This window comes from Sinohyriopsis cumingii, chromosome 7 (genome assembly GCF_028554795.1).
Source record: "Sinohyriopsis cumingii isolate HCF-2022 chromosome 7, ASM2855479v2, whole genome shotgun sequence".
NCBI classification, from domain to species: Eukaryota; Metazoa; Mollusca; class Bivalvia; order Unionida; family Unionidae; genus Sinohyriopsis; species Sinohyriopsis cumingii.
Genome location: NC_142967.1, coordinates 60,507,190 through 60,535,005, shown reverse-complemented (window position 1 = coordinate 60,535,005; position 27,816 = coordinate 60,507,190). Strand labels below are relative to the sequence as shown.

The following is a 27,816-nucleotide window of genomic DNA, read 5'->3' as shown; positions in this document are numbered from 1 at the left end:
TATTCATTGGAATTACAAAGTGCTCATTGCCATTTTGGACAAAAACACTACTTTGGGATTATTTTATTTTCAATCAAAGATGTTCTGGATTATATCATTGTGATACATCAAGAGTTTTTGTACATCTAACTATTCAAGACTATTGGTACATCAACACATTCAAGATTATTTGAATTCATTCAGAACATTCCTTGTTTTGAACTTGTGATAGAGCATTTCGGATTTTTTGGGGTTTCATTCACAATACTGAAAGTTTTTCTTAAATTTTCACTTTGTAACTTTGAGAAATAAATTTATTTGTTGATTTTACTAAATTTGTTGGTTTTGCTTCTCTCTGTTACTTAGTTTACAACTAGAGTCATAACTGTACACATAAATCATTGTATCAAAGTTTATCTCAATAAAAACAATATTTTTAAAAGTTTAAACTACATTTTTTAAAAAAAACCTTTTCACAATATTCAAAAAGCAGCCATGCTATTAAAAACCAGATTTTAATATAGTTTTTTCATAGTTAATTAGAACCTAACAATATGAGGTCATGCATTAGTACTAAAATATGGAGCAAAACATCTATGATGGGGAAAGGAATACACAACATGTTAAACATCACATAAAGCAAATACAGCCAAGAATTGCATAGAGGAGTGTATTTTTTGGAGAAATTCATTTTTATACTTTTCAATAGCAAGATCTGTGTGTATATAATGACCTCAATTTTTATATCCAGTGGGCCTTGTTACACTAATACATAGTTTCCTGAAACTCCATCAACACAACAATTTGAACTTTAATAAAAATATTACCTGAATCATCACTAGGGTCAATTAGAATACAAGAACTGTCTTTCTGGAGTGTTTTAACATCATGTATGGAAACTGGCCTTTGCTGTCTGATGTTGACTCTTGTTGCTTGCTCTTGGAAGGCCTAAAAAATAGAATTAACTAGAGATGATAACCATCATAAAAATCTGTATTGTTTTATATCCACTCCTCCTTCACCCCACCCTCTTGGACTGCATTTAGCATTGAAAACCTTCATCACAAATCATAATCCTAAATATATGCACATGGAGTTCAGGGCACATGGAAGAGTCTATTGAAAAGTTACCTTCAGCTTGGACCACCATCCTCCCAATGAGCTACATTCATCATTTGACTTAAAACATGATACCTAATATAATCACTCTATTTTAATCAGTGCAAATTGATTTCAGGTCAAATGAAGCAACTGACACTTGAACATGTGTACGAAATGGACATCCTGATGGATAATGAACAAGACCAATCAAAATAATTGCATGAAATGGACATCCTGATGGATAATGGACAAGACCAATCAAAATAATTGCATGAAATGGACATCCTGATGGATAATGGACAAGACCAATCAAAATAATTGCATGAAATGGACATCCTGATGGATAATGAACAAGACCAATCAAAATAATTGCATGAAATGGACATCCTGATGGATAATGAACAAGACCAATCAAAATAATTGCATGAAATGGACATCCTGATGGATAATGAACAAGACCAATCAAAATAATTGCATGAAATGGACATCCTGATGGATAATGAACAAGACCAATCAAAATAATTGCATGAAATGAACATCCTAATGGATAATGGACAAGACCAATCAAAATAATTGAATGAAATGGACATCCTGATGGATAATAAAGAAGACCATATCAAAATAATTGCATGAAATGGACATACTGATGGATAAAGGACAAGACCAATCAAAATAATTGCATGAAATGGACATCCTGATGGATAATGAACAAGACCAATCAAAATAATTGCATGAAATGGACATCCTGATGGATAATGGACAAGACCAATCAAAATAATTGCATGAAATGGACATCCTGATAGATAATGAACAAGACCAATCAAAATAATTGCATGAAATGGACATCCTGATGGATAATGAACAAGACCAATCAAAATAATTGCATGAAATGGACATCCTGATGGATAATGGACAAGACCAATCAAAATAATTGCATGAAATGGACATCCTGATGGATAATGAACAAGACCAATCAAAATAATAGCATGAAATGGACATCCCAATCGATTATGAACAAGACCAATCAAAATAATTGCAAAAATGTGGATATAAAAATGCACATTTGGAATGTTAATGTGGCACTAAGCATCATATTTCAACCCAACTTAAGTTTACTCTCTAAAAGTAATGAACATCCTTTTAAGTGATTAAAAGTAAGTGGTTAAAAAGTCAAAGGTACTCAGTTTTTAAAAATGTTTTTATTCCGATTTCTCACACAGTTGTCTCTACTTCTTATGATCTGGAGAAATGAATGAAAACTCACACTTGTACCAAATCTTGAAAAAATAATCTTTCTGAGGAAATTGGGGAAACAAATGAGGGGTAAAGAAAACAAAACAAAACCTTCAAAAAATATTCAGGCCAAAGTTGAACAGGTAAAATGCATGAAGTTATCTAAGTTAAGATAAAATTTACAAGTCAGTTAGTGAAGATTTCGGTAAGTTCTGTGTTGTCAACCTTTTTGCACATGGACATGTGCTTTTTGTTCACGTAATCCTTTGAACAGTTTAAATTTAATCACAATGATACAGAATGGCTTTATACACAGAACTGACATTGTATTACAGTCTTCACTACATGTTAAATTAACCCAGACTTTACTGTAGCCTAGTACTACAGACCTTACAAAAGTCACTCCCAGCTTAAATTACCCAGAATTTACTGTAGTCTAGTACTACAGACCTTACAAAAGTCACTCCCAGCTTAAATTACCCAGAATTTACTGTAGTCTAGTACTACAGACCTTACAAAAGTCACTCCCAGCTTAAATTACCCAGAATTTACTGTAGTCTAGTACTACAGACCTTACAAAAGTCACTCCCAGCTTAAATTACCCAGACTTTACTGTAGTCTATTACTACAGACCTTACAAAAGTCACTCCCAGCTTAAATTACCCAGACTTTACTGTAGTCTATTACTACAGATTTTATAAAAGTCACTCCCAGCTTAAATTACCCAGACTTTACTGTAGTCTAGTACTACAGACCTTACAAAAGTCACTCCCAGCTTAAATTACCCAGACTTTACTGTAGTCTAGTACTACAGACTTTATAAAAGTCACTCCCAGCTTAAATTACCCAGACTTTACTGTAGTCTAGTACTACAGACCTTACAGAAGTCACTCCCAGCTTAAATTACCCAGACTTTACTGTAGTCTAGTACTACAGACCTTACAGAAGTCACTCCCAGCTTAAATTACCCAGACTTTACTGTAGTCTATTACTACAGACCTTACAAAAGTCACTCCAAGCTTAAATTACCCAGACTTTACTGTAGTCTATTACTACAGATTTTATAAAAGTCACTTCCAGCTTAAATTACCCAGACTTTACTGTAGTCTAGTACTACAGACCTTACAATAGTCACTCCCAGCTTAAATTACCCAGACTTTACTGTAGTCTATTACTACAGACCTTACAAAAGTCACTCCCAGATTAAATTAACACAGACTTTACTTCAGTCTATTTCTATAGCATATATTACCCTAGACCTTACTCTAGTCTATTACTGTTGACCTTATGAAATTCCCCCCACCCCATGTACTTTTTAACTGTAATGTGTGGCAGTGTGCCAGCACATTGGACATTTAGACCAAAATAACCGTAGTCTAGGCCCTAATTTAAAAAAAAAATATATTAACAACAACAACTATCTTTATTATAATTCTCCAGGACTTATCTGAGGACCCAGAGATATAAAACTTTACCAATGGCCAGTCAATTAAGTGTTATGTATTATCAAGGTGGTAGGTCTGCTTATTTTCATTTAATAATTTGAAAAGCAGTAGAGTTGAATAAATATTCTTGTTAGTGGAAATTCTTCAGCATAGTTTTCTGAAAGAATTTTTTTTCAATAAATAGTTTGAGAGAAAACTAGTGAAACAAGAAAAGATAATGCTAACACTGAATGACAGCAAACCTTGAGATAAAAATGAATCATTTGCAAGTACATTTAATAATTAAGTATTGCAATGATTTCCTTTCTGCTGATATCTTTTACCTCCTTGTGGATGATTTATATTAAATTTTACAAATACTGGCTGCCACATTAATTTTCAGAAAAAATATCCAGCAATAGCCATTAAAATTCCAGGCCCTAATGTACACACACACACACACACACACATGTTTACTCACATCCTGCGTAGACTTGTCCTTGAAGAAGAGAACAAACTTCACAGTTGTCAATGAACTTGAGATATTTTTCTTGGCCCAATCTCCAACGGCATCATACATCACCTTGGCAACCAATGCTGCTGGATACTTGAGGTATCCACATCCCATGGCTGGCATTGCTATGGATTTACAATCCTTTTTGGCTGCCAACTTTAATGCTGCTATTATCACATCAAAAAGAGCCTACAACAAAGTGACATGTCAATATATAATAATGTACAGACCTGGAAAATTATTTACAACAAGCAGACAAGTCAAACACAATAATAATGACACATTTACTATCTTACAGCAAAATAATTAAAGAACACTTTAATGAGTTATATCATACAAATTTGAGTACATATAAGCAAATCTTTTTTTTTCATGTGCAAGTGATTGTGGCTATTAGTATATTCCCATAATGTGAACACCTATAATTGCACTCAATACATGACTTGAGATGATCTTCCACCACACCCTGTTTTGCACAATTAGTATGAATAATGAATAAATGAAAATAATGGTCCTTAACTTTAAACCTCTCTTAAAGATGTTGTCTGTGAGCTTATTGTGTAAATGATCCATATAAAACACAAATAATGATGTTCCTGCTGCTACCTTAATTGGCTGTATGTTTAGCATGCTAGTTTCTAGTCTTGCATACATTCTTGTAGCATTTGGTTGCCCTAAATGTTGACTTGTGTCACTTAGACATGGTTTTGAATGGATTTACCTCCCTTTGGATGATATGCTTCTGATGCATTAACAATTATATTATCCTTTTGTATGGTTTACATAGTTTTGTCTTGCCTATTCCAAATTGGTATGCAAGAAAATGATATCATAAGTATGAAATGGCAAGACATTATTTTAACCAGTGTATTTTAACACCACATGCAGTGCATATTTAATTCATGCAAAATTACTTTTCTGAATTGAATTTTTAAACAGAGGTTATAAATTGGGGGGAGGGAAGTATCTTACATGTATTGGCCAGCCATCATGCACATGTATTTTAACACTGCATATAACAGAAGAGAGAACAGAATCTTGACACAAAAAATGATTTTCCTGCATGGATTATTAAAATGTAAATTACAAATGGGGGAGAGGTTAGCAATTTTAGCAAAGAAGCATAATTTTATGACTAGAAAGAAAAATATAAAATTTGAATTATGTCTGATGGTTGAATAAATTGTTGTATTATTGTTTACAGTCAGTAAAATAGTTCCAGCAAGCTATTGTTTCCTATTATGTGATGCAATTCTGACTCCAAATAAAATTTGTCTTGCTCTTGTCTTATATCATCCTCTCTTGTCTTGTCTTATATTGTTCTCTCTTGTCTGGTCTTGTCTTATATTGTCCTCTCTTGTCTGGTCTTGTCTTATATTGTACTTTCTTGTCTTGTCTTGTCTTATATTGTCCTCTCTTGTCTTGTCTTATATTGTCCTCTCTTGTCTTGTCTTGTCTTATATTGTCCTCTCTTGTCTTGTCTTGTCTTATATTGTACTTTCTTGTCTTGTCTTGTCATATATTGTCCTCTCTTGTCTTGTCTTATATTGTCCTCTCTTGTCTTATATTGTCCTCTCTTGTCTTGTCTTGTCTTATATTGTATTCTCTTGTCTTGTCTTATATTGTCCTCTCTTGTCTTATATTGTACTCTCTTGTCTTGTCTTGTCTTATATTGTCCTCTCTTGTTTTGTCTTGTCTTATATTGTACTTTCTTGTCTTGTCTTGTCTTATATTGTCCTCTCTTGTCTTGTCTTGTCTTATATTGTACTTTCTTGTCTTGTCTTGTCTTATATTGTACTTTCTTGTCTTGTCTTGTCTTATATTGTACTCTCTTGTCTTGTCTTGTCTTATATTGCCCTCTCTTGTCTTGTCTTGTCTTATATTGTACTTTCTTGTCTTGTCTTATATTGTCCTCTCTTATCTTGTCTTGTCTTATATTGTCCTCTCTTGTCTTGTCTTATATTGTCCTCTCTTGTCTTGTCTTGTCTTATATTGTACTTTCTTGTCTGGTCTTGTCTTATATTATCCTCTCTTGTCTTGACTTGTCTGGTCATTATATTAAAGATAAACATAAAAGTGCACATAAAAGCCATTAAAATCAAGAATGTGAATTGAGGATTAAAAAAAAATTCTTGAAGAAAAATAAAATTATAACAACTAGTACATCTATGGATACAGAAATGTGATGACATTTTAGATACAACAATATTTCATTTTCTGATGAATGATATTCAGCAGAATTTTCACCATCTCTACTGCAGAGAACCATTTGAAGTTCCTTGCATTCAAATAAAGTTTGCCTGTGTAATGTAATTATTGTAATATTTTGTTGTAACTCTGGCTTGTTCTACTTTAGATCAATGGAGACATACATACATACATACATACATACATACATGCAAGCATGCATGCATACAGACAGATAGACAGATAGACAGACAGAATTTAAGAAGTAAGCATTACTTTAAGTATCTGCATAGTAAAATGGTCAGTTCCTGTTTAAATGTTACAAAAATGTTTAGTAGTAAATGCATTATAATTACTGCCATGTACAAATTTTAATTGGTGAATAACCCATAAATAAATAGCTGCTATATTACTGTAAGAGTTTGACTGCAAAATTTATCTAAGGCATACAACAGTAAAATGATCCATTCCTACTGAAATAAACATTACTGTAAGAGTTTGACTGCAATATTTATCTACGACATACAACAGTAAAATGATCCATTCCTACTGAAATAAACATTACTGTAGGAGTTTGACTGCAATATTTATCTAAGGCATACAACAGTAAAATGATCCATTCCTACTGAAATAAACATTACTGTAGGAGTTTGATTGCAATATTTATCTAAGGCATACAACAGTAAAATGATCCATTCCTACTGAAATAAACATTACTGTAAGAGTCTGACTGCAATATTTATCTAAGGCATACAACAGTAAAATGATCCATTCCTGCTGAAATATTACTGTAGGAGTTTGACTGCAATATTTATCTAAGGCATACAACAGTAAAATGATCCATTCCTACTGAAATAAACATTACTGTAAGAGTTTGACTGCAATATTTATCTACGACATACAACAGTAAAATGATCCATTCCTACTGAAATAAACATTACTGTAAGAGTTTGACTGCAATATTTATCTACGACATACAACAGTAAAATGATCCATTCCTACTGAAATAAACATTACTGTAAGAGTTTGACTGCAATATTTATCTACGACATACAACAGTAAAATGATCCATTCCTACTGAAATAAACACTACTGTAGGAGTTTGATTGCAATATTTATCTAAGGCATACAACAGTAAAATGATCCATTCCTACTGAAATATTACTGTAGGAGTTTGACTGCAATATTTATCTAAGGCATACAACAGTAAAATGATCCATTCCTACTGAAATAAACATTACTGTAAGAGTTTGACTGCAATATTTATCTACGACATACAACAGTAAAATGATCCATTCCTACTGAAATAAACATTACTGTAAGAGTCTGACTGCAATATTTATCTAAGGCATACAACAGTAAAATGATCCATTCCTACTGAAATAAACATTACTATAGGAGTTTGATTGCAATATTTATCTAAGGCATACAACAGTAAAATGATCCATTCCTACTGAAATAAACACTACTATAGGAGTTTGACTGCAATATTTATCTAAGGCATACAACAGTAAAATGATCCATTCCTACTGAAATAAACATTACTGTAGGAGTTTGACTGCAATATTTATCTAAGGCATACAACAGTAAAATGATCCATTCCTACTGAAATAAACATTACTGTAGCAGTTTGACTGCAATATTTATCTAAGACATACAACAGTAAAATGATCCATTCCTAGTGAAATAAACATTACTGTAGGAGTTTGATTGCAATATTTATCTAAGGCATACAACAGTAAAATGATCCATTCCTACTGAAATAAACACTACTATAGGAGTTTGACTGCAATATTTATCTAAGGCATACAACAGTAAAATGATCCATTCCTACTGAAATAAACATTACTGTAGGAGTTTGACTGCAATATTTATCTAAGGCATACAACAGTAAAATGATCCATTCCTACTGAAATAAACATTACTGTAGCAGTTTGACTGCAATATTTATCTAAGACATACAACAGTAAAATGATCCATTCCTAGTGAAATAAACATTACTGTAGGAGTTTGATTGCAATATTTATCTAAGGCATACAACAGTAAAATGATCCATTCCTACTGAAATAAACATTACTGTAGGAGTTTGACTGCAATATTTATCTAAGGCATACAACAGTAAAATGATCCATTCCTACTGAAATAAACATTACTGTAAGAGTCTGACTGCAATATTTATCTAAGGCATACAACAGTAAAATGATCCATTCCTACTGAAATAAACATTACTGTAAGAGTCTGACTGCAATATTTATCTAAGGCATACAACAGTAAAATGATCCATTCCTACTGAAATAAACATTACTGTAAGAGTCTGACTGCAATATTTATCTAAGGCATACAACAGTAAAATGATCCATTCCTACTGAAATAAACATTACTGTAAGAGTCTGACTGCAATATTTATCTAAGGCATACAACAGTAAAATGATCCATTCCTACTGAAATAAACATCACTGTAGGAGTCTGACTGCAATATTTATCTAAGGCATACAACAGTAAAATGATCCATTCCTACTGAAATAAACATTACTGTAGGAGTTTGACTGCAATATTTATCTAAGGCATACAACAGTAAAATGATCCATTCCTACTGAAATAAACATCACTGTAGGAGTTTGACTGCAATATTTATCCAAGGCATACAACAGTAAAATGATCCATTCCTACTGAAATAAACATCACTGTAGGAGTTTGACTGCAATATTTATCCAAGGCATACAACAGTAAAATGATCCATTCCTACTGAAATAAACATTACTGTAGGAGTTTGACTGCAATATTTATCCAAGGCATACAACAGTAAAATGATCCATTCCTACTGAAATAAACATTACTGTAGGAGTTTGACTGCAATATTTATCTAAGGCATACAACAGTAAAATGATCCATTCCTACTGAAATAAACATTACTATAGGAGTTTGATTGCAATATTTATCTAAGGCATACAACAGTAAAATGATCCATTCCTACTGAAATAAACATTACTGTAGCAGTTTGACTGCAATATTTATCTAAGACATACAACAGTAAAATGATCCATTCCTAGTGAAATAAACATTACTGTAAGAGTCTGACTGCAAAATTTATCTAAGGCATACAACAGTAAAATGATCCATTCCTACTGAAATAAACATTACTATAGGAGTTTGATTGCAATATTTATCTAAGGCATACAACAGTAAAATGATCCATTCCTACTGAAATAAACATTACTGTAGGAGTTTGACTGCAATATTTATCTAAGGCATACAACAGTAAAATGATCCATTCCTACTGAAATAAACATTACTATAGAAGTTTGATTGCAATATTTATCTAAGGCATACAACAGTAAAATGATCCATTCCTAGTGAAATAAACATTACTGTAGGAGTTTGACTGCAATATTTATCTAAGGCATACAACAGTAAAATGATCCATTCCTAGTGAAATAAACATTACTGTAGGAGTCTGACTGCAATATTTATCTAAGGCATACAACAGTAAAATGATCCATTCCTGCTGAAATAAACATTAATGTAGGAGTTTGACTGCAATATTTATCTAAGGCATACAACAGTAAAATGATCCATTCCTAGTGAAATAAACATTACTGTAGGAGTTTGACTGCAATATTTATCTAAGGCATACAACAGTAAAATGATCCATTCCTAGTGAAATAAACATTACTGTAAGAGTCTGACTGCAATATTTATCTAAGGCATACAACAGTAAAATGATCCATTCCTGCTGAAATAAACATTAATGTAGGAGTTTGACTGCAATATTTATCTAAGGCATACAACAGTAAAATGATCCATTCCTAGTGAAATAAACATTACTGTAGGAGTTTGACTGCAATATTTATCTAAGGCATACAACAGTAAAATGATCCATTCCTAGTGAAATAAACATTACTGTAAGAGTCTGACTGCAATATTTATCTAAGGCATACAACAGTAAAATGATCCATTCCTACTGAAATAAACATTACTGTAAGAGTCTGACTGCAATATTTATCTAAGGCATACAACAGTAAAATGATCCATTCCTACTGAAATAAACATTACTGTAAGAGTCTGACTGCAATATTTATCTAAGGCATACAACAGTAAAATGATCCATTCCTGCTGAAATAAACATTAATGTAGGAGTTTGACTGCAATATTTATCTAAGGCATACAACAGTAAAATGATCCATTCCTAGTGAAATAAACATTACTGTAGGAGTTTGACTGCAATATTTATCTAAGGCATACAACAGTAAAATGATCCATTCCTAGTGAAATAAACATTACTGTAAGAGTCTGACTGCAATATTTATCTAAGGCATACAACAGTAAAATGATCCATTCCTACTGAAATAAACATTACTGTAAGAGTCTGACTGCAATATTTATCTAAGGCATACAACAGTAAAATGATCCATTCCTACTGAAATAAACATCACTGTAGGAGTTTGACTGCAATATTTATCCAAGCAATACAACAGTAAAATGATCCATTCCTACTGAAATAAACATTACTATAGGAGTTTGATTGCAATATTTATCTCAGGCATACAACAGTAAAATGATCCATTCCTACTGAAATAAACATTACTATAGGAGTTTGACTGCAATATTTATCTAAGGCATACAACAGTAAAATGATCCATTCCTAATGAAATATTACTGTAGGAGTTTGATTACAATATTTATCTAAGGCATACAACAGTAAAATGATCCATTCCTACTGAAATAAACATTAATGTAGGAGTTTGACTGCAATATTTATCTAAGGCATACAACAGTAAAATGATCCATTCCTAGTGAAATAAACATTACTGTAAGAGTCTGACTGCAATATTTATCTAAGGCATACAACAGTAAAATGATCCATTCCTACTGAAATAAACATTACTGTAGGAGTTTGACTGCAATATTTATCTAAGGCATACAATAGTAAAATGATCCATTCCTACTGAAATAAATATTACTATAGGAGTTTGATTGCAATATTTATCTAAGGCATACAATAGTAAAATGATCCATTCCTACTGAAATAAACATTACTATAGGAGTTTGACTGCAATATTTATCTAAGGCATACAAGAATAAAATGATCCATTCCTACTGAAATAAACATTACTATAGGAGTTTGACTGTAATATTTATCTAAGGCATACAACAGTAAAATGATCCATTCCTACTAAAATATTACTGTAGGAGTTTGATTGCAATATTTATCTAAGGCATACAACAGTAAAATGATCCATTCCTACTGAAATAAACATTACTGTAGCAGTTTGACTGCAATATTTATCTAAGACATACAACAGTAAAATGATCCATTCCTAGTGAAATAAACATTACTGTAAGAGTCTGACTGCAATATTTATCTAAGGCATACAACAGTAAAATGATCCATTCCTGCTGAAATAAACACTACTGTAAGAGTCTGACTGCAATATTTATCTAAGGCATACAACAGTAAAATGATCCATTCCTAATGAAATAAACATTACTACAGGAGTTTGACTGCAATATTTATCTAAGGCATACAACAGTAAAATGATCCATTCCTACTGAAATAAACATTACTATAGGAGTTTGACTGCAATATTTATCTAAGGCATACAACAGTAAAATGATCCATTCCTACTGAAATAAACATTACTATAGGAGTTTGACTGCAATATTTATCTAAGGCATACAACAATAAAATGATCCATTCCTACTGAAATAAACATTACTGTAGGAGTTTGACTACAATATTTATCTAAGGCATACAACAGTAAAATGATCCATTCCTACTGAAATAAACATTACTGTAGGAGTTTGACTGCAATATTTATCCAAGGCATACAACAGTAAAATGATCCATTCCTAGTGAAATAAACATTACTGTAGGAGTTTGACTGCAATATTTATCTAAGGCATACAACAGTAAAATGATCCATTCCTACTGAAATAAACATTACTGTAGGAGTTTGACTGCAATATTTATCTAAGGCATACAACAGTAAAATGATCCATTCCTACTGAAATAAACATTACTGTAGGAGTTTGAATGCAATATTTATCTAAGGCATACAACAGTAAAATGATCCATTCCTACTGAAATAAACATTACTGTAGGAGTTTGACTGCAATATTTATCCAAGGCATACAACAGTAAAATGATCCATTCCTAGTGAAATAAACAGTACTGTAGGAGTTTGACTGCAATATTTATCCAAGGCATACAACAGTAAAATGATCCATTCCTACTGAAATAAACATTACTGTAGGAGTTTGATTGCAATATTTATCTAAGGCATACAACAGTAAAATGATCCATTCCTACTGAAATAAACATCACTGTAGGAGTTTGACTGCAATATTTATCTAAGGCATACAACAGTAAAATGATCCATTCCTACTGAAATAAACATTACTGTAGGAGTTTGATTGCAATATTTATCTAAGGCATACAACAGTAAAATGATCCATTCCTACTGAAATAAACATTACTGTAGGAGTTTGACTGCAATATTTATCTAAGGCATACAACAGTAAAATGATCCATTCCTACTGAAATAAACATTACTGTAGGAGTTTGATTGCAATATTTATCTAAGGCATACAACAGTAAAATGATCCATTCCTACTGAAATAAACATTACTGTAGGAGTTTGATTGCAATATTTATCTAAGGCATACAACAGTAAAATGATCCATTCCTACTGAAATAAACATCACTGTAGGAGTTTGACTGCAATATTTATCTAAGGCATACAACAGTAAAATGATCCATTCCTACTGAAATAAACATTACTATAGGAGTTTGATTGCAATATTTATCTAAGGCATACAACAGTAAAATGATCCATTCCTACTGAAATAAACATTACTGTAGGAGTTTGATTGCAATATTTATCTAAGGCATACAACAGTAAAATGATCCATTCCTACTGAAATAAACATTACTGTAGGAGTTTGATTGCAATATTTATCTAAGGCATACAACAGTAAAATGATCCATTCCTACTGAAATAAACATTACTGTAGGAGTTTGACTGCAATATTTATCTAAGGCATACAACAGTAAAATGATCCATTCCTACTGAAATAAACATTACTGTAGGAGTTTGACTGCAATATTTATCTAAGGCATACAACAGTAAAATGATCCATTCCTACTGAAATAAACATTACTGTAGGAGTTTGAATGCAATATTTATCTAAGGCATACAACAGTAAAATGATCCATTCCTACTGAAATAAACATTACTGTAGGAGTTTGACTGCAATATTTATCCAAGGCATACAACAGTAAAATGATCCATTCCTAGTGAAATAAACAGTACTGTAGGAGTTTGACTGCAATATTTATCCAAGGCATACAACAGTAAAATGATCCATTCCTACTGAAATAAACATTACTGTAGGAGTTTGATTGCAATATTTATCTAAGGCATACAACAGTAAAATGATCCATTCCTACTGAAATAAACATCACTGTAGGAGTTTGACTGCAATATTTATCTAAGGCATACAACAGTAAAATGATCCATTCCTACTGAAATAAACATTACTGTAGGAGTTTGATTGCAATATTTATCTAAGGCATACAACAGTAAAATGATCCATTCCTACTGAAATAAACATTACTGTAGGAGTTTGACTGCAATATTTATCCAAGGCATACAACAGTAAAATGATCCATTCCTACTGAAATAAACATTACTATAGGAGTTTGATTGCAATATTTATCTAAGGCATACAACAGTAAAATGATCCATTCCTACTGAAATAAACATTACTGTAGGAGTTTGACTGCAATATTTATCCAAGGCATACAACAGTAAAATGATCCATTCCTACTGAAATAAACACTACTATAGGAGTTTGATTGCAATATTTATCTAAGGCATACAACAGTAAAATGATCCATTCCTACTGAAATAAACATTACTGTAGGAGTTTGAATGCAATATTTATCTAAGGCATACAACAGTAAAATGATCCATTCCTACTGAAATAAACATTACTGTAGGAGTTTGACTGCAATATTTATCCAAGGCATACAACAGTAAAATGATCCATTCCTAGTGAAATAAACAGTACTGTAGGAGTTTGACTGCAATATTTATCCAAGGCATACAACAGTAAAATGATCCATTCCTACTGAAATAAACATTACTATAGGAGTTTGATTGCAATATTTATCTAAGGCATACAACAGTAAAATGATCCATTCCTACTGAAATAAACACTACTATAGGAGTTTGACTGCAATATTTATCTAAGGCATACAACAGTAAAATGATCCATTCCTACTGAAATAAACATTACTATAGGAGTTTGATTGCAATATTTATCTAAGGCATACAACAGTAAAATGATCCATTCCTACTGAAATAAACATTACTGTAGCAGTTTGATTGCAATATTTATCTAAGGCATACAACAGTAAAATGATCCATTCCTACTGAAATAAACATTACTGTAGCAGTTTGATTGCAATATTTATCTAAGGCATACAACAGTAAAATGATCCATTCCTACTGAAATAAACATTACTATAGGAGTTTGATTGCAATATTTATCTAAGGCATACAACAGTAAAATGATCCATTCCTACTGAAATAAACACTACTATAGGAGTTTGATTGCAATATTTATCTAAGGCATACAACAGTAAAATGATCCATTCCTACTGAAATAAACACTACTATAGGAGTTTGATTGCAATATTTATCTAAGGCATACAACAGTAAAATGATCCATTCCTACTGAAATAAACACTACTATAGGAGTTTGATTGCAATATTTATCTAAGGCATACAACAGTAAAATGATCCATTCCTACTGAAATAAACATTACTATAGGAGTTTGACTGCAATATTTATCCAAGGCATACAACAGTAAAATGATCCATTCCTACTGAAATAAACATTACTATAGGAGTTTGATTGCAATATTTATCTAAGGCATACAACAGTAAAATGATCCATTCCTACTGAAATAAACATTACTGTAAGAGTCTGACTGCAATATTTATCTAAGGCATACAACAGTAAAATGATCCATTCCTACTGAAATAAACATTACTGTAGGAGTTTGACTGCAATATTTATCTAAGGCATACAACAGTAAAATGATCCATTCCTACTGAAATAAACATTACTATAGGAGTTTGATTGCAATATTTATCTAAGGCATACAACAGTAAAATGATCCATTCCTACTGAAATAAACAGTACTGTAGGAGTTTGACTGCAATATTTATCCAAGGCATACAACAGTAAAATGATCCATTCCTACTGAAATAAACATTACTATAGGAGTTTGATTGCAATATTTATCTAAGGCATACAACAGTAAAATGATCCATTCCTACTGAAATAAACATCACTGTAGGAGTTTGACTGCAATATTTATCTAAGGCATACAACAGTAAAATGATCCATTCCTACTGAAATAAACATCACTGTAGGAGTTTGACTGCAATATTTATCTAAGGCATACAACAGTAAAATGATCCATTCCTACTGAAATAAACATTACTATAGGAGTTTGACTGCAATATTTATCTAAGGCATACAACAGTAAAATGATCCATTCCTACTGAAATAAACATTACTATAGGAGTTTGATTGCAATATTTATCTAAGGCATACAACAGTAAAATGATCCATTCCTACTGAAATAAACATTACTGTAGCAGTTTGATTGCAATATTTATCTAAGGCATACAATAGTAAAATGATCCATTCCTACTGAAATAAACACTACTATAGGAGTTTGATTGCAATATTTATCTAAGGCATACAACAGTAAAATGATCCATTCCTACTGAAATAAACATTACTGTAGGAGTTTGACTGCAATATTTATCTAAGGCATACAACAGTAAAATGATCCATTCCTACTGAAATAAACATTACTGTAGGAGTTTGACTGCAATATTTATCCAAGACATACAACAGTAAAATGATCCATTCCTACTGAAATAAACATTACTATAGGAGTTTGACTGCAATATTTATCTAAGGCATACAACAGTAAAATGATCCATTCCTACTGAAATAAACATTACTGTAGGAGTTTGACTGCAATATTTATCTAAGGCATACAACAGTAAAATGATCCATTCCTACTGAAATAAACATTACTGTAAGAGTCTGACTGCAGTATTTATCCAAGGCATACAACAGTAAAATGATCCATTCCTACTGAAATAAACATTACTGTAGGAGTTTGACTGCAATATTTATCTAAGGCATACAACAGTAAAATGATCCATTCCTACTGAAATAAACACTACTATAGGAGTTTGACTGCAATATTTATCTAAGGCATACAACAGTAAAAATTTTATTTCAATTTAAATGCTATGAGTGCTGTAAGAATTTTTCATTAATACATGCATCAGAATTACTATCATTGTAAATTTTAATTGATGACCCAATTAATAACCTACAAATAAATTGCTGTTCTATTTCCAACATGTGATCTCTTTATGGTTATGAATTGTTACTTTCAATCTTGTCAGTGCTAAGATAATATACAATATTCTAAGTTTTTCCCTAAAACCTTTTAATTCTAATGAAAATGGAATGGGTTATTCATGAGTTATTAGCTTTGATACCAGATTTTGTTGTAGTGAGGATGGCATGTCAGTTTGATACCAGATTTTGTTGTAGTGAGGATGGCATGTCAGTTTGATACCAGATTTTGTTGTAATGAGGATGGCATGTCAGTTTGATACTGAATTTTTTATAGTGGAAATTGGATGTCATCTTTGATACTAGAGTTTCTGTAGTGAAAATTGGATCAACTTTGATACTGGATTTTTTGTGGTGAAAATGGAATGTCAGCTTTGATATTGTTTTTTTTGTAGTGAAAATTGGATGTCATTTTTGATGCTGTTTTTTGTTGTGAAAATGGCATGTCATCACTGATATTGTTTGTTTTGTAGTGAAAATTGGATGTCATCTTTGATACTGCTTTTCTGTAGTGAAAATTGGATGTCCTCTTTGATACTGGATTTTTTGTAGTAAAAATTGCATGTCATCTTTGATACTGGATTATTTTTTAGTGAAAATTGGATGTCATCTTTGATACTGCTTTTTTGTAGTGAAAATGGCATGTCATCTTTGATACTGTTTTTTTGTTGTGAAAATTGGATGTCATCTTTGATACTGGATTTTTTGTAGTGAAAATTTCATGTCATCTTTCATACTGGTTCTTTTGTAGTGAAAATTGGATGTCATCTTTGATATTGTTTCTTTTTGTAGTGAAAATTGGATGTCATCTTTGATACTGGATTTTCTGTACCAAAAATTGGATGTCATCTTTGATAGTGGATTATTTTTTAGTGAAAATTGGATGTCATCTTTGATGCTGGTTCTTTTGTAGTGAAAATTGGATGTCATCATTGATATTGTTTTTTTTTTGTAGTGAAAATTGGATGTCATCTTTGATACTGGATTTTTTGTAGTGAAAATGGCGTGTCATCTTTGATGCTGTTTTTTTTTTGTAGTGAAAATGGCATGTCATCTTTGATACTGGTCTTTATGTAGTGAAAATGACATGTCATCTTTGATACTGGATTTTTTGTAGTGAAAATGACATGTCATCTTTGATACTGTATTTTTTCTAGTGAAAATGACATGTTATCTTTGATACTGGATTTTTTGTAGTGAAAATGCCATGTCATCTTTGATACTGGTTCTTTTTGTAGTGAAAATTGGGTTTGTCAGCACAAGACAGAATAAAAATGGTAGCCAGTATAACTGGTGGACAAAGAACCGAGGAAAACCCATTATGGACCACTGACCCACGGATAGCTACTGGCAAGCTTTCTCACGTAACCACATTGACTGAGCCCAAGACTCAGACCTATCAAGACAGACGTGCAATGGCAGTGATTGGTAAAGGCAAGTGCTTTAGACCACTCAGTCACCAGGGGCCCCCATTTTTACATAAAATTTGTATGCAAAACACTATCAAATGATCCATTTTAAGTACAAGAATATTGCTCCAATGAAGCACACAAATTTCTGCTATTTGAATATACTGGTGTTGCAATGATGTACAGTATTTTAAGCACAAGAATATTGTTCCCATGAAGCATACAAATTTCCACTATTTAAATATGCTGATGTCACATCGATGTACACATCACAGCCAGATCAAGCCCTTTCATGTACTTTTAAGAATTTCATGGAAAACTCTTAAAATGTAGCCAGTAACACTAACTGCCTTAATTTAAAGCACATTTCTACAATTGGGAGCATCATTAGATGAAAAATTTATAACTCACCAAACCTTGGTCACTATCACCTCTGGCTTCCAACATTTTATATTAAAAAGAATGCTAGAATAGTAAAAATGTAAAATATCTTGATAATATTTGCCACCTAAGTTATAATATCTCTAACCTATGTATAAATAGTTTGCAAAACAATATAACATACTTTTTAAGTTTGATCAGTTATTTCCAAAATAATATTTTCATAAAATTCTTTGGCATTTTCAGAAAACAAAACTCCTAAGTTCTTACGATGTCATGGTGGACAGTATCAGACTGAGGCATGCCTTGAACCATGCCAAGAAAGCAAGCCATCCAGGATATGCCCTCATGAGAAAATTGCTATCGCTGGTGTTTACTGACAAGGAAATGGCCCTTTCCTGAGGTCAAGGATTGCTGAAATCTAAGGAAGGAGATCTAAGGTCTCCCTTAGACAAAACACGCATACCAGCATGTAACGGTGAGATGCATTACTGATGAGCATCTTTATCCACAATTTGTAAAAGTTTCTTTTTCAAGTTCTATTTGTATAATTTCTTTTTGCTTTTATTAGAAATATATCATATTCCATGAATGATATTTGGCAGCAAATATAATTAATGCATGAAACTGATATTTCAGTAATATATGCTTTCTCTGCATATGTTAATAATATTGTAATAATTGATTTATCTGATTATGTTCCTTCGTTCTGAACCATGGTTGCTTATTGGTTAAGGTGCTAGACTCGTGACATTAGGGTGGGAGTGTGATTCACATGTATGTGTCCTTGGCACTTTCTTTTCCCTCAGCACAATATAGCATTAAACATGTTGAGTTAAATCTTGGCACTGTATTTTCCCTCAGCACAATATAGCATTAAACATGTTGCTGTGCTGTAAAACCACCAAACCCCAAAACTTTTTTTAATTAAAATTTGTCAGAATTGACATGCTAAAATATGACTTAGTTTTGAAATGCGAGCCACTATAGCTCAGTGGTTGAGTGTTATAATCCAAGAGTCACAGGTTCGGTACTCAACTAGGTCAGCTGTCTTGGTGTATCTTTGGGGAAAAGTACTTAGCTCCCATTTCCTTGACATAATATAGCCAATAACATGTGTAATGTACCATTAAACAACAAAATCAGCCATCCATTTTCATAACATATTCCCTGCAAATTGATAACCAAATACATAAATTAAAAATTGATATTTCTACTTTCTTCATGAAATGAATTAAATTCATTTTCTTACCATATATATCTTTATTTCAGAATATGTGAATGCATGGTGTAGTCAATGTGGAATAACAAACCCATCAATGACTGATTTAAATGATGCTGTGACTGAAACTGTTAGTTATTTGAGAAGAAAATGTAGACAAAACTTGATGAATGCAGAATCACAATAAAACATCTTTGTTCAACAGACAAAGAATATGGCTGTGTTGCTATGAATGATTCTGCCAGCAATTGTATTTGTGTTATGTTATTAAAATCAACTGCACTGTTCATCCATTTTGTCTGTGTTCATTGCTTCATGAGTAAATTAGCTGGATGTACATTTTTCAAATAATATGCCTCTTGCATAATACGCTTTGTTTGAAATGACTGTAAAATATGCCCATACTCAAGGTCTGGTTTTACGCCTGTAATTTTGGGTTTGCTTTATGCCTGTAATACACGCCTGTAATTTTGTATGGTTTACCTCTGTAATATTACTTTGGTATGTTTTACGCCTCTGATTATATGCCTGTACTCGAATATCTTTTATGCCTGTGGTTTAAGCCTATAATACACCTTATTACATTGATGTATTTGAATACAGATGTACTAATTTAAATAATTTGCCTCTGTGTACGCCTAAAGTATGCTAGTATTATGCCAGAGATACACTAGTATTATGCCTGAGATACACTAGTATTATGCCAGAGATACACTAGTGTTATGCCAGAGATACACTAGTATTATGCCAGAGATACACTAGTGTTATGCCAGAGATACACTAGTATTATGCCAGAGATACACTAGTATTATGCCAGAGATACACTAGTATTATGCCAGAGAATATATGCTAGTATTACACTTTTCTCATGTTCTCATAAACCAAAGAAAACGCATATTTTAGGTGCAGAATATGCCTGTAGTAGGGCTATGATACAGGCGTATGATTACGTACAGGTTATGATACATAAAATAAACTGGACCAGCTAAACACAGTCATAATGACACATCAAATGATCTGGACCAGCTAAACACAGTCATAATGACACATCAAATGAACTGGACCAGCTAAACACAGTCATAATGACACATCAAATGAACTTGACCAGCTAAACACAGACATAATGACACATGAAATGACACATGACTGCTATGTGGTATGAAACATTTGCAGCCTATTAAACATATTTAACTTTCAAAGTATTCATTAATATAAATTTTGATACATCTGAAAGGAAGTATTGTAAAGTACATGTATATTTCCCAGTGGTTTAAGTTGACTTTCTTTTTGTAGCTTGCATGACTTGGATGTTAAGCCAGTTCTATAACTCTCTGGTTTTTAAAAGGAATATGCCTATCAACGACATCTGTTAAAAGTGAGTATTGAGAATCTAAAGCATCATCGGGCATCATCAACGATTTTTGTAATCTTCCATGCATTAATTCATTTTGGAACTTCTTATTAAAATCTGTAAAAAAATCTATATGTAATTGTGTGGTGAAATGATTTAGGGGTGAAAGCTTTGGTCTTTCATCTTAAAAATGAAGGGTAATGGTCACACAAGACAATAAAAGGGCACCACATGTTAATCCAAGTCAAATAAAGCCAGGTAACTGAGTCCGTAATTTTGAATTTGTTAGATATATGCTGCTTCTTCTAAAATTTTATGGGGATGTTTTGGTTCTTTTTCCAGTTCTAGGCTCTGAGGAGGTCACAAAGTACACCAGAGATGGATTATTTGCTAGTTGAAACTTTGGAATTTGTGGGGGAGGGTGGCAAGGACAGGTGGTAAATGTTGTTGAAGACCCCATGCCAATATAACCATCCATTCGGGAGGAGTAGTGATAAGATTTTTATGTTTTCCATCATGTCAGCCATTTTTAATATAAGTTCGGTACCATCTGCACTCAGAAGCAAGTAGATATCATAGGAAGTCTTTTGGTGAAAACTTTATGTCATTATAGCCATCTTTTGGAGAAACTCTAATTCATTATAACCATCAATACTGGAGAAGTAGTGATAACAAGATTTTCAAGATTGACACCCATAATGAAGTTCCCAAGATGGCCACCAGGGTGTCCATATTGGATGACAGATTTGCACAGTTTTCATTTATGTCCAACTAGACACCATAAAAAGTCTTCTAGTGAAAACCCCAATGTGGGTATTTCTTTCTGTTCAGGCAGAGAGCAATAATAGGATTTTCAAAATGGGTACAATGGTGACAATATTGGATGTCTGATCAGCACCATTTTCATTCAGGACCAACCAAGCATCATGAAAAAATAAAATATTGTGTTGATATGACTATACATTCAGAAGAAGTAGCAAGAACAAGATTTTCAAGAGGCTGCCATGCAGGCAGTCATTGGATCTCAGATCAGCACCATTTTCGTTTAGGACCAACTAGACATTAGCTTGAATGTGTGTGTAAAGTTTAAATCGTCCATGTTTAGGAGGAGTAGTATAACAAATTTATGTTAGCAGATTGTTGGGCAACAGATGACAGATAACAGATAATGGACAACGGGCTATCTGTAAACTATAAACAACAGGTGTGCACAAATAGGTGCAACATTTATTTGAGGTAACTTCAGCACAACACTGTGGTACAAAAGTGCTCTTTCACACACACACACACACACACACACACTTAATGTAGAATTCAGCAGCCCTGACAGCAATAACATAGCAATAATAGGAAGTGCCTGGTACACAATTACAATACAGTAAATATGGGAATTTCTGCACCCAGGAAACCTTCTTTCAAATGAATATTGCCACAATGTATTGTTTAGGTGTGAAAGTTACATGTTAGTTTATGTAAACATGGACCACCTATTGTATTCTAACTGGTACTGCATCGAACAATGTGACATCACAAGCATTGGACATTTTGTTGAAAAATGATATTGTTTGTGTAAAATGGTCTGTTTATTCAGAAGGATGCTTGTTCTTTGACTTATAGATTGTAAGAAAAGTATAATCTACTTTTAAACGTTCATAATAGTTCAACTTTTTTTGTGACTATTTTAATATGCAAAACAAATGAAAGGTGTAACATCTGTCAGAATGAACAAAATTATTCATTCATCTTAATATCTAAATAATTTCCACTGAAATAAAAACTATGTGATAAAAGAATCTCAAATGGGTAATGATTCCATATTAAATTTATGAAACTCAAATGCTGGACATTATTCAACTCATTTCATAAATTCAATATTACATCATTATCCATTTGAGACCCTCTATCTCTATAACTGACCTTTATACGCTGATGTTCGCAACATGTTCTTGGTCACTTTTACAGATCTTTTGACTATATCTGATACCATAATATATGTTGATGTTCATGTTTTTCTAGTATTATTTCATGCATCAATAATTATCATTAAATTAAAATGTCAAGAGATACTTATGTAAAACATTCAGATCTTGATTATATATAAAAGCTCTCTTTAAGAAACATTAAGGTGCAAAAATGCCATGACAATATTGTAATCATTCTTTCCCCCAACACTTACTTTTTCTCCATTTGCGGCATACTGTGGTAATGCAGTTAAGAAAACATGCTTGCACTTAAGGTTTCCTCCACCAATTATTGCAATCTGACCATGCTTAATTCCATTTGGATATTTAATTTTGCATTCATCCTGAAGTGTCTGGCCCCCAACACAGAGAAGGGCAGCACAAGCACCACTCTGAGACATGACCAAATATTTTGCACAACTGCACAATATCGCATCCACCTAGTGGGCAAAAAGAGAAAATTATTATTAAGTGAACAAAATTCCATTGAATATTATGCTGCAAAAACTTCTAAGATGGAATTAAATGAATGCTAATGCATAATATGAAGAGATAAAAAAAATCCAGGAAACTCAAAAGGAGTGTTTTCCTTGTGAAAACACAACTTTCTGGCCATAGAGTACCTGTCAATCATTTCGACAAGAATAGATAGTCTAAGTCAAACTTCCAGATTTAAAAAACAGCAATGTCAGTTTTCATTTCTGCAAATAGCAAACAGGAATAATGTTTACATATTTGAACAACTGCAGCTATTACCAAACAAGCTCATGATTCCATGACCGCTCCGGTGGCCTAGTGGTTAGAGCGTCCGCCTCGGATGCGGGAGGTCATGGGTTTGATCCCAGGCCGAGTCATACCAAAGACTTACAAAAATGGTACTAACAGCTGCCTCGCTTGGTGTTCAGCATTAAGAGGTTAGTGTTAGGACTGGTCGGCCTGGTGTCAGGATAATGTGACTGGGTGGGACATCATGCTACATGTCTGCGGCATGATGCCCCAGTGCTAGACATCACTATAAACTGTCACACTGCAAACATCGTAGTGATATGACTGAAAAATTGTTAAAGCTACATTAAAAATCCAAATCACACACACACACACACACACTCATGATTCCATGTATATATAACAATTATGGAAGATGCACATCTCAGAAGAAGAAATGTGTTTTGTGAAAAATCTGCCTGTTCATACAGGATTATTTTGATCAGGAAGATGGAGAAGAAAGAAATAAAAGATGGCAAAAGATACATTGGAGCTAGGTGCTTCTAATCTACATGTATATGGAAAAATGGCTTAAAGTAAGTTGATATGAGAGAACAAGGGTCATCTCAAAACCATTATACAAACGCTGGATTATTATTGCTATGAGAGAATGAGGGGCATCTCAAAACCATTACACAAACACGGGATTATTATTGCTATGAGAGAATGGGGGCATCTCAAAACCATTATATAAACACTGGATTATTATTGATAGGACAGAACGAGGGGCATCTCAAAACCATTATACAAACACTGGATTATTATTGATATGACAGAACGAGGGGCATCTCAAAACCATTATACAAACACTGGATTATTATTGTCATGAGAGAACAAGCAGCATTTCAAAACCATTATACAAACACTGGATTATTATTGTCATGAGAGAACAAGCAGCATCTCAAAACCATTATACAAACACTGGATTATTATTGATATGAGAGAATGGGGGGCATCTCAAAACCATTTTACAAACACTGGATTATTATTGTCATGAGAGAACAAGCAGCATCTCAAAACCATTATACAAACACTGGATTATTATTGATATGAGAGAATGGGGGGCATCTCAAAACCATTTTACAAACACTGGATTATTATTGCTCTAGAATCTAGATGGTACCATAATTTCCAGTTGATGCTTGTAGCAAATTTAAATCACAATGATATTTTACATTAATGATGAAGGAATGGATATGCATTCAATATAATGAATAAAGTTATCATTACTGTAAAATAACTTGGAGAGTAAAGGTGTAAATGTAAAGATGTAAATGTATACTTTTCATCCTTTTGACCTTTAACAGAGTCTATGGCTGCATTGCATGCTATCTACATAACCAAAAATGGTTTCTTATGTCAGTGATATTGCTTGATTAAAAAAAACTTTTACTGTTAAATCACAATTCATATGCTTTATTCAACATTTCTTTACTGTGCATTGTATAGACTACAGATGCATTCAGCAGATAAAGGTTTATGGATTTGTTGTTAGTTTATTATTATCTATATTCACTATCTTTTTTTCAGGTATCACATCAAATAAAAGACCTGCATTAAAACCATTGTTAACAGAATTAGTCAAGCCAACTTCAGCTTAGCGGAGGCTTATATTAGAATCCAAAACCATTGTGTCTGTTTAAACTTTTTTGAAAATAGCTAACACTGATAGAAATGTAACTGTTATAGGGAAGGGTTGTTATCCTAATCATGACTATACTTGACTACAGTGTGTCCAATTTTGAAAGCTTTCTCTTTTCCTAGTTATAGAACTGGAGGATATAGTAATAATAATAATAATAAGAAGAAGAAGAAAAAGAAAAAGAAGAAGAAGAGGAAGAGGAAGAAGAAGAAGAAAGATGAATAATAATAATAATAATAATAAAAATAAGAAGAAGAAAGATGAATAATAATAATAATAATAAAAATAAGAAGAAGAAGAAGAAAGATGAATAATAATAATAATAACAATAATAATAATAAACTGCAATGTCCATAGGTAATGCTACGTCACTTACCTTTTCCTTCCCGTTCATTACTTGTATGTACCTCACAACCATTCCTCCTACAGTCATGATAATTAAATGGAAACTATACATTTTTTGAAAAATTGAAAGAAAATTGGAACATTGTATTAATAGGATAGATGGAAAATATTCTTTTAACTTCTGTTGTTTTTAATTCTTATAAAGTATACTTAGTATTGAAAAATTTTAAAAAGTCTTGCTGATGTAGTAATGTGTGTGGTTTTAGTTATATCTTTATATTCAGATATAAATATAGGTAAATTTGTTTTGTGTTAATCAATGGGCTTTTTGCTTGCTTACTCTCTCTAGTCTTGCCCAGGGATTGTCCCAGTGCACATGGTTCCCCTGGGTCACAACTTGGAAACTGTTGAGATCCCAAGTCAATAATCTTATATGGGTCTGAAGCACATTAGACAGAACTAGACATACTGCCATATCCAATACAGACCATGAGTCATGAGACAGAACTAGACATACTGCCATGTCCAATACAGAATGTAGGTCATGGCCCTTGGGTGTTGGACATGCCCTGACTCCTAAGTTGGAAACAGTTTAGATCCACACTTTCTAACCATACACTGGTTGAAGGACATGAGAAGAAATCAGACAGATTTCCAGTGCTGACCTTGAGGAATGGGACTTGCTCTTTGGACATCACTTGTAAACTGTTGAGATTCCCAGCCTATAACAATAAATGGTTTTGAAGCGAAAGAAGGAACAAAATTAGAAATATGTCCAGCACAGACACTAGGTATTGTGCCCCTATGGTTGTGAAATTGACCCTGACTCATACCATGGAAATTGTTAAGATTTCCTTTATATATATATATATATATATATATATATATATATATATATATATATATATATATATATATAGGCATACACAAACACACACATACACACATGCTAAATCATCTGTCCTGCAAAAACTTATGAAGTGACAAAATATTAGGTCTGATAACAATTTGTTCAAAAATACACTTTGAAATCTAAATAAATAACTATATTTGGTTAAACATTCAAGGAGTATTTTAGGCAAGTTCTCTTTTTGACATCTTCCATAACAATCATTAAAATTCCATAGCAACCATATAGAGAATACATGTTTTCACATCTCCCCCTAAATACATTGGAAAAGTTCTATTAAAGTAATTGATGAAATATTTATTATGTCATAATCTACAAACAAATGTGGGTATATTGGTCCCCATGACAGGCAGGTGACAAACATAATTTTCACATCTTCAAAAGCACTTCATTTAATGTGTCAAACTGTCAAGAAATGTCCAAGTGCAATATGTTTAAGTTAGTGTTTTGTATACCTCCATAGCAACCAAGCATCTTTGACATCACCGACATATAAACTTGTTTTAACATTTATAAAATCTATAATGGCAAATTTAAGTCAAACTTTAGAAACAAAATAAATATCTTTTACATTCTCTACACTTGTTGTATTTATGGAGAAGAAAATACTGTCTGCTAAAGGACAAACCAATTATTTTGGCTGAGAGGAAGGGGATCTTGGATTTATTTTCAAACCAGAAATATTTGTTCTCTATTACCTCAAGGTTATTCATTCTTTTCAAAATAATATGTTCTTTTTCCACAAATTAGAGCAAGACTTATAAAACAGTGAGGCTGAAAATTTAAAGTTCTGATGTTAAGATATCTCTCAACCTGAAAACTAGATAGGTAATTCTTGAGTTTAATTCAAAAAAGGAGAAAAATCTCTAAAGCAAGTTGAACCTGCAGATTACCATATATTTTTTTACTGTTATTTTAATCTAAGCCTTGTTTC

The 27,816-nt window shown here is 32.4% G+C and overlaps 1 protein-coding gene across 1 annotated transcript in view; it reads right to left on the bottom strand.

The window, feature by feature from the left end:
* Window positions 1-27,816, bottom strand: part of LOC149795354 (protein mono-ADP-ribosyltransferase PARP14-like) — a 137,511-nt gene that overhangs the window by 62,670 nt on the left and 47,025 nt on the right. Inside the window, exons 14-16 of the mRNA XM_089963782.1 lie at window positions 23,436-23,660; window positions 4,219-4,440; window positions 807-927 (exon numbers count right to left, since the gene is read on the bottom strand). Of these exons, the coding sequence (XP_089819908.1) occupies window positions 807-927; window positions 4,219-4,440; window positions 23,436-23,660 (568 nt within the window). The remainder of the gene's footprint in view (window positions 1-806; window positions 928-4,218; window positions 4,441-23,435; window positions 23,661-27,816) is intronic.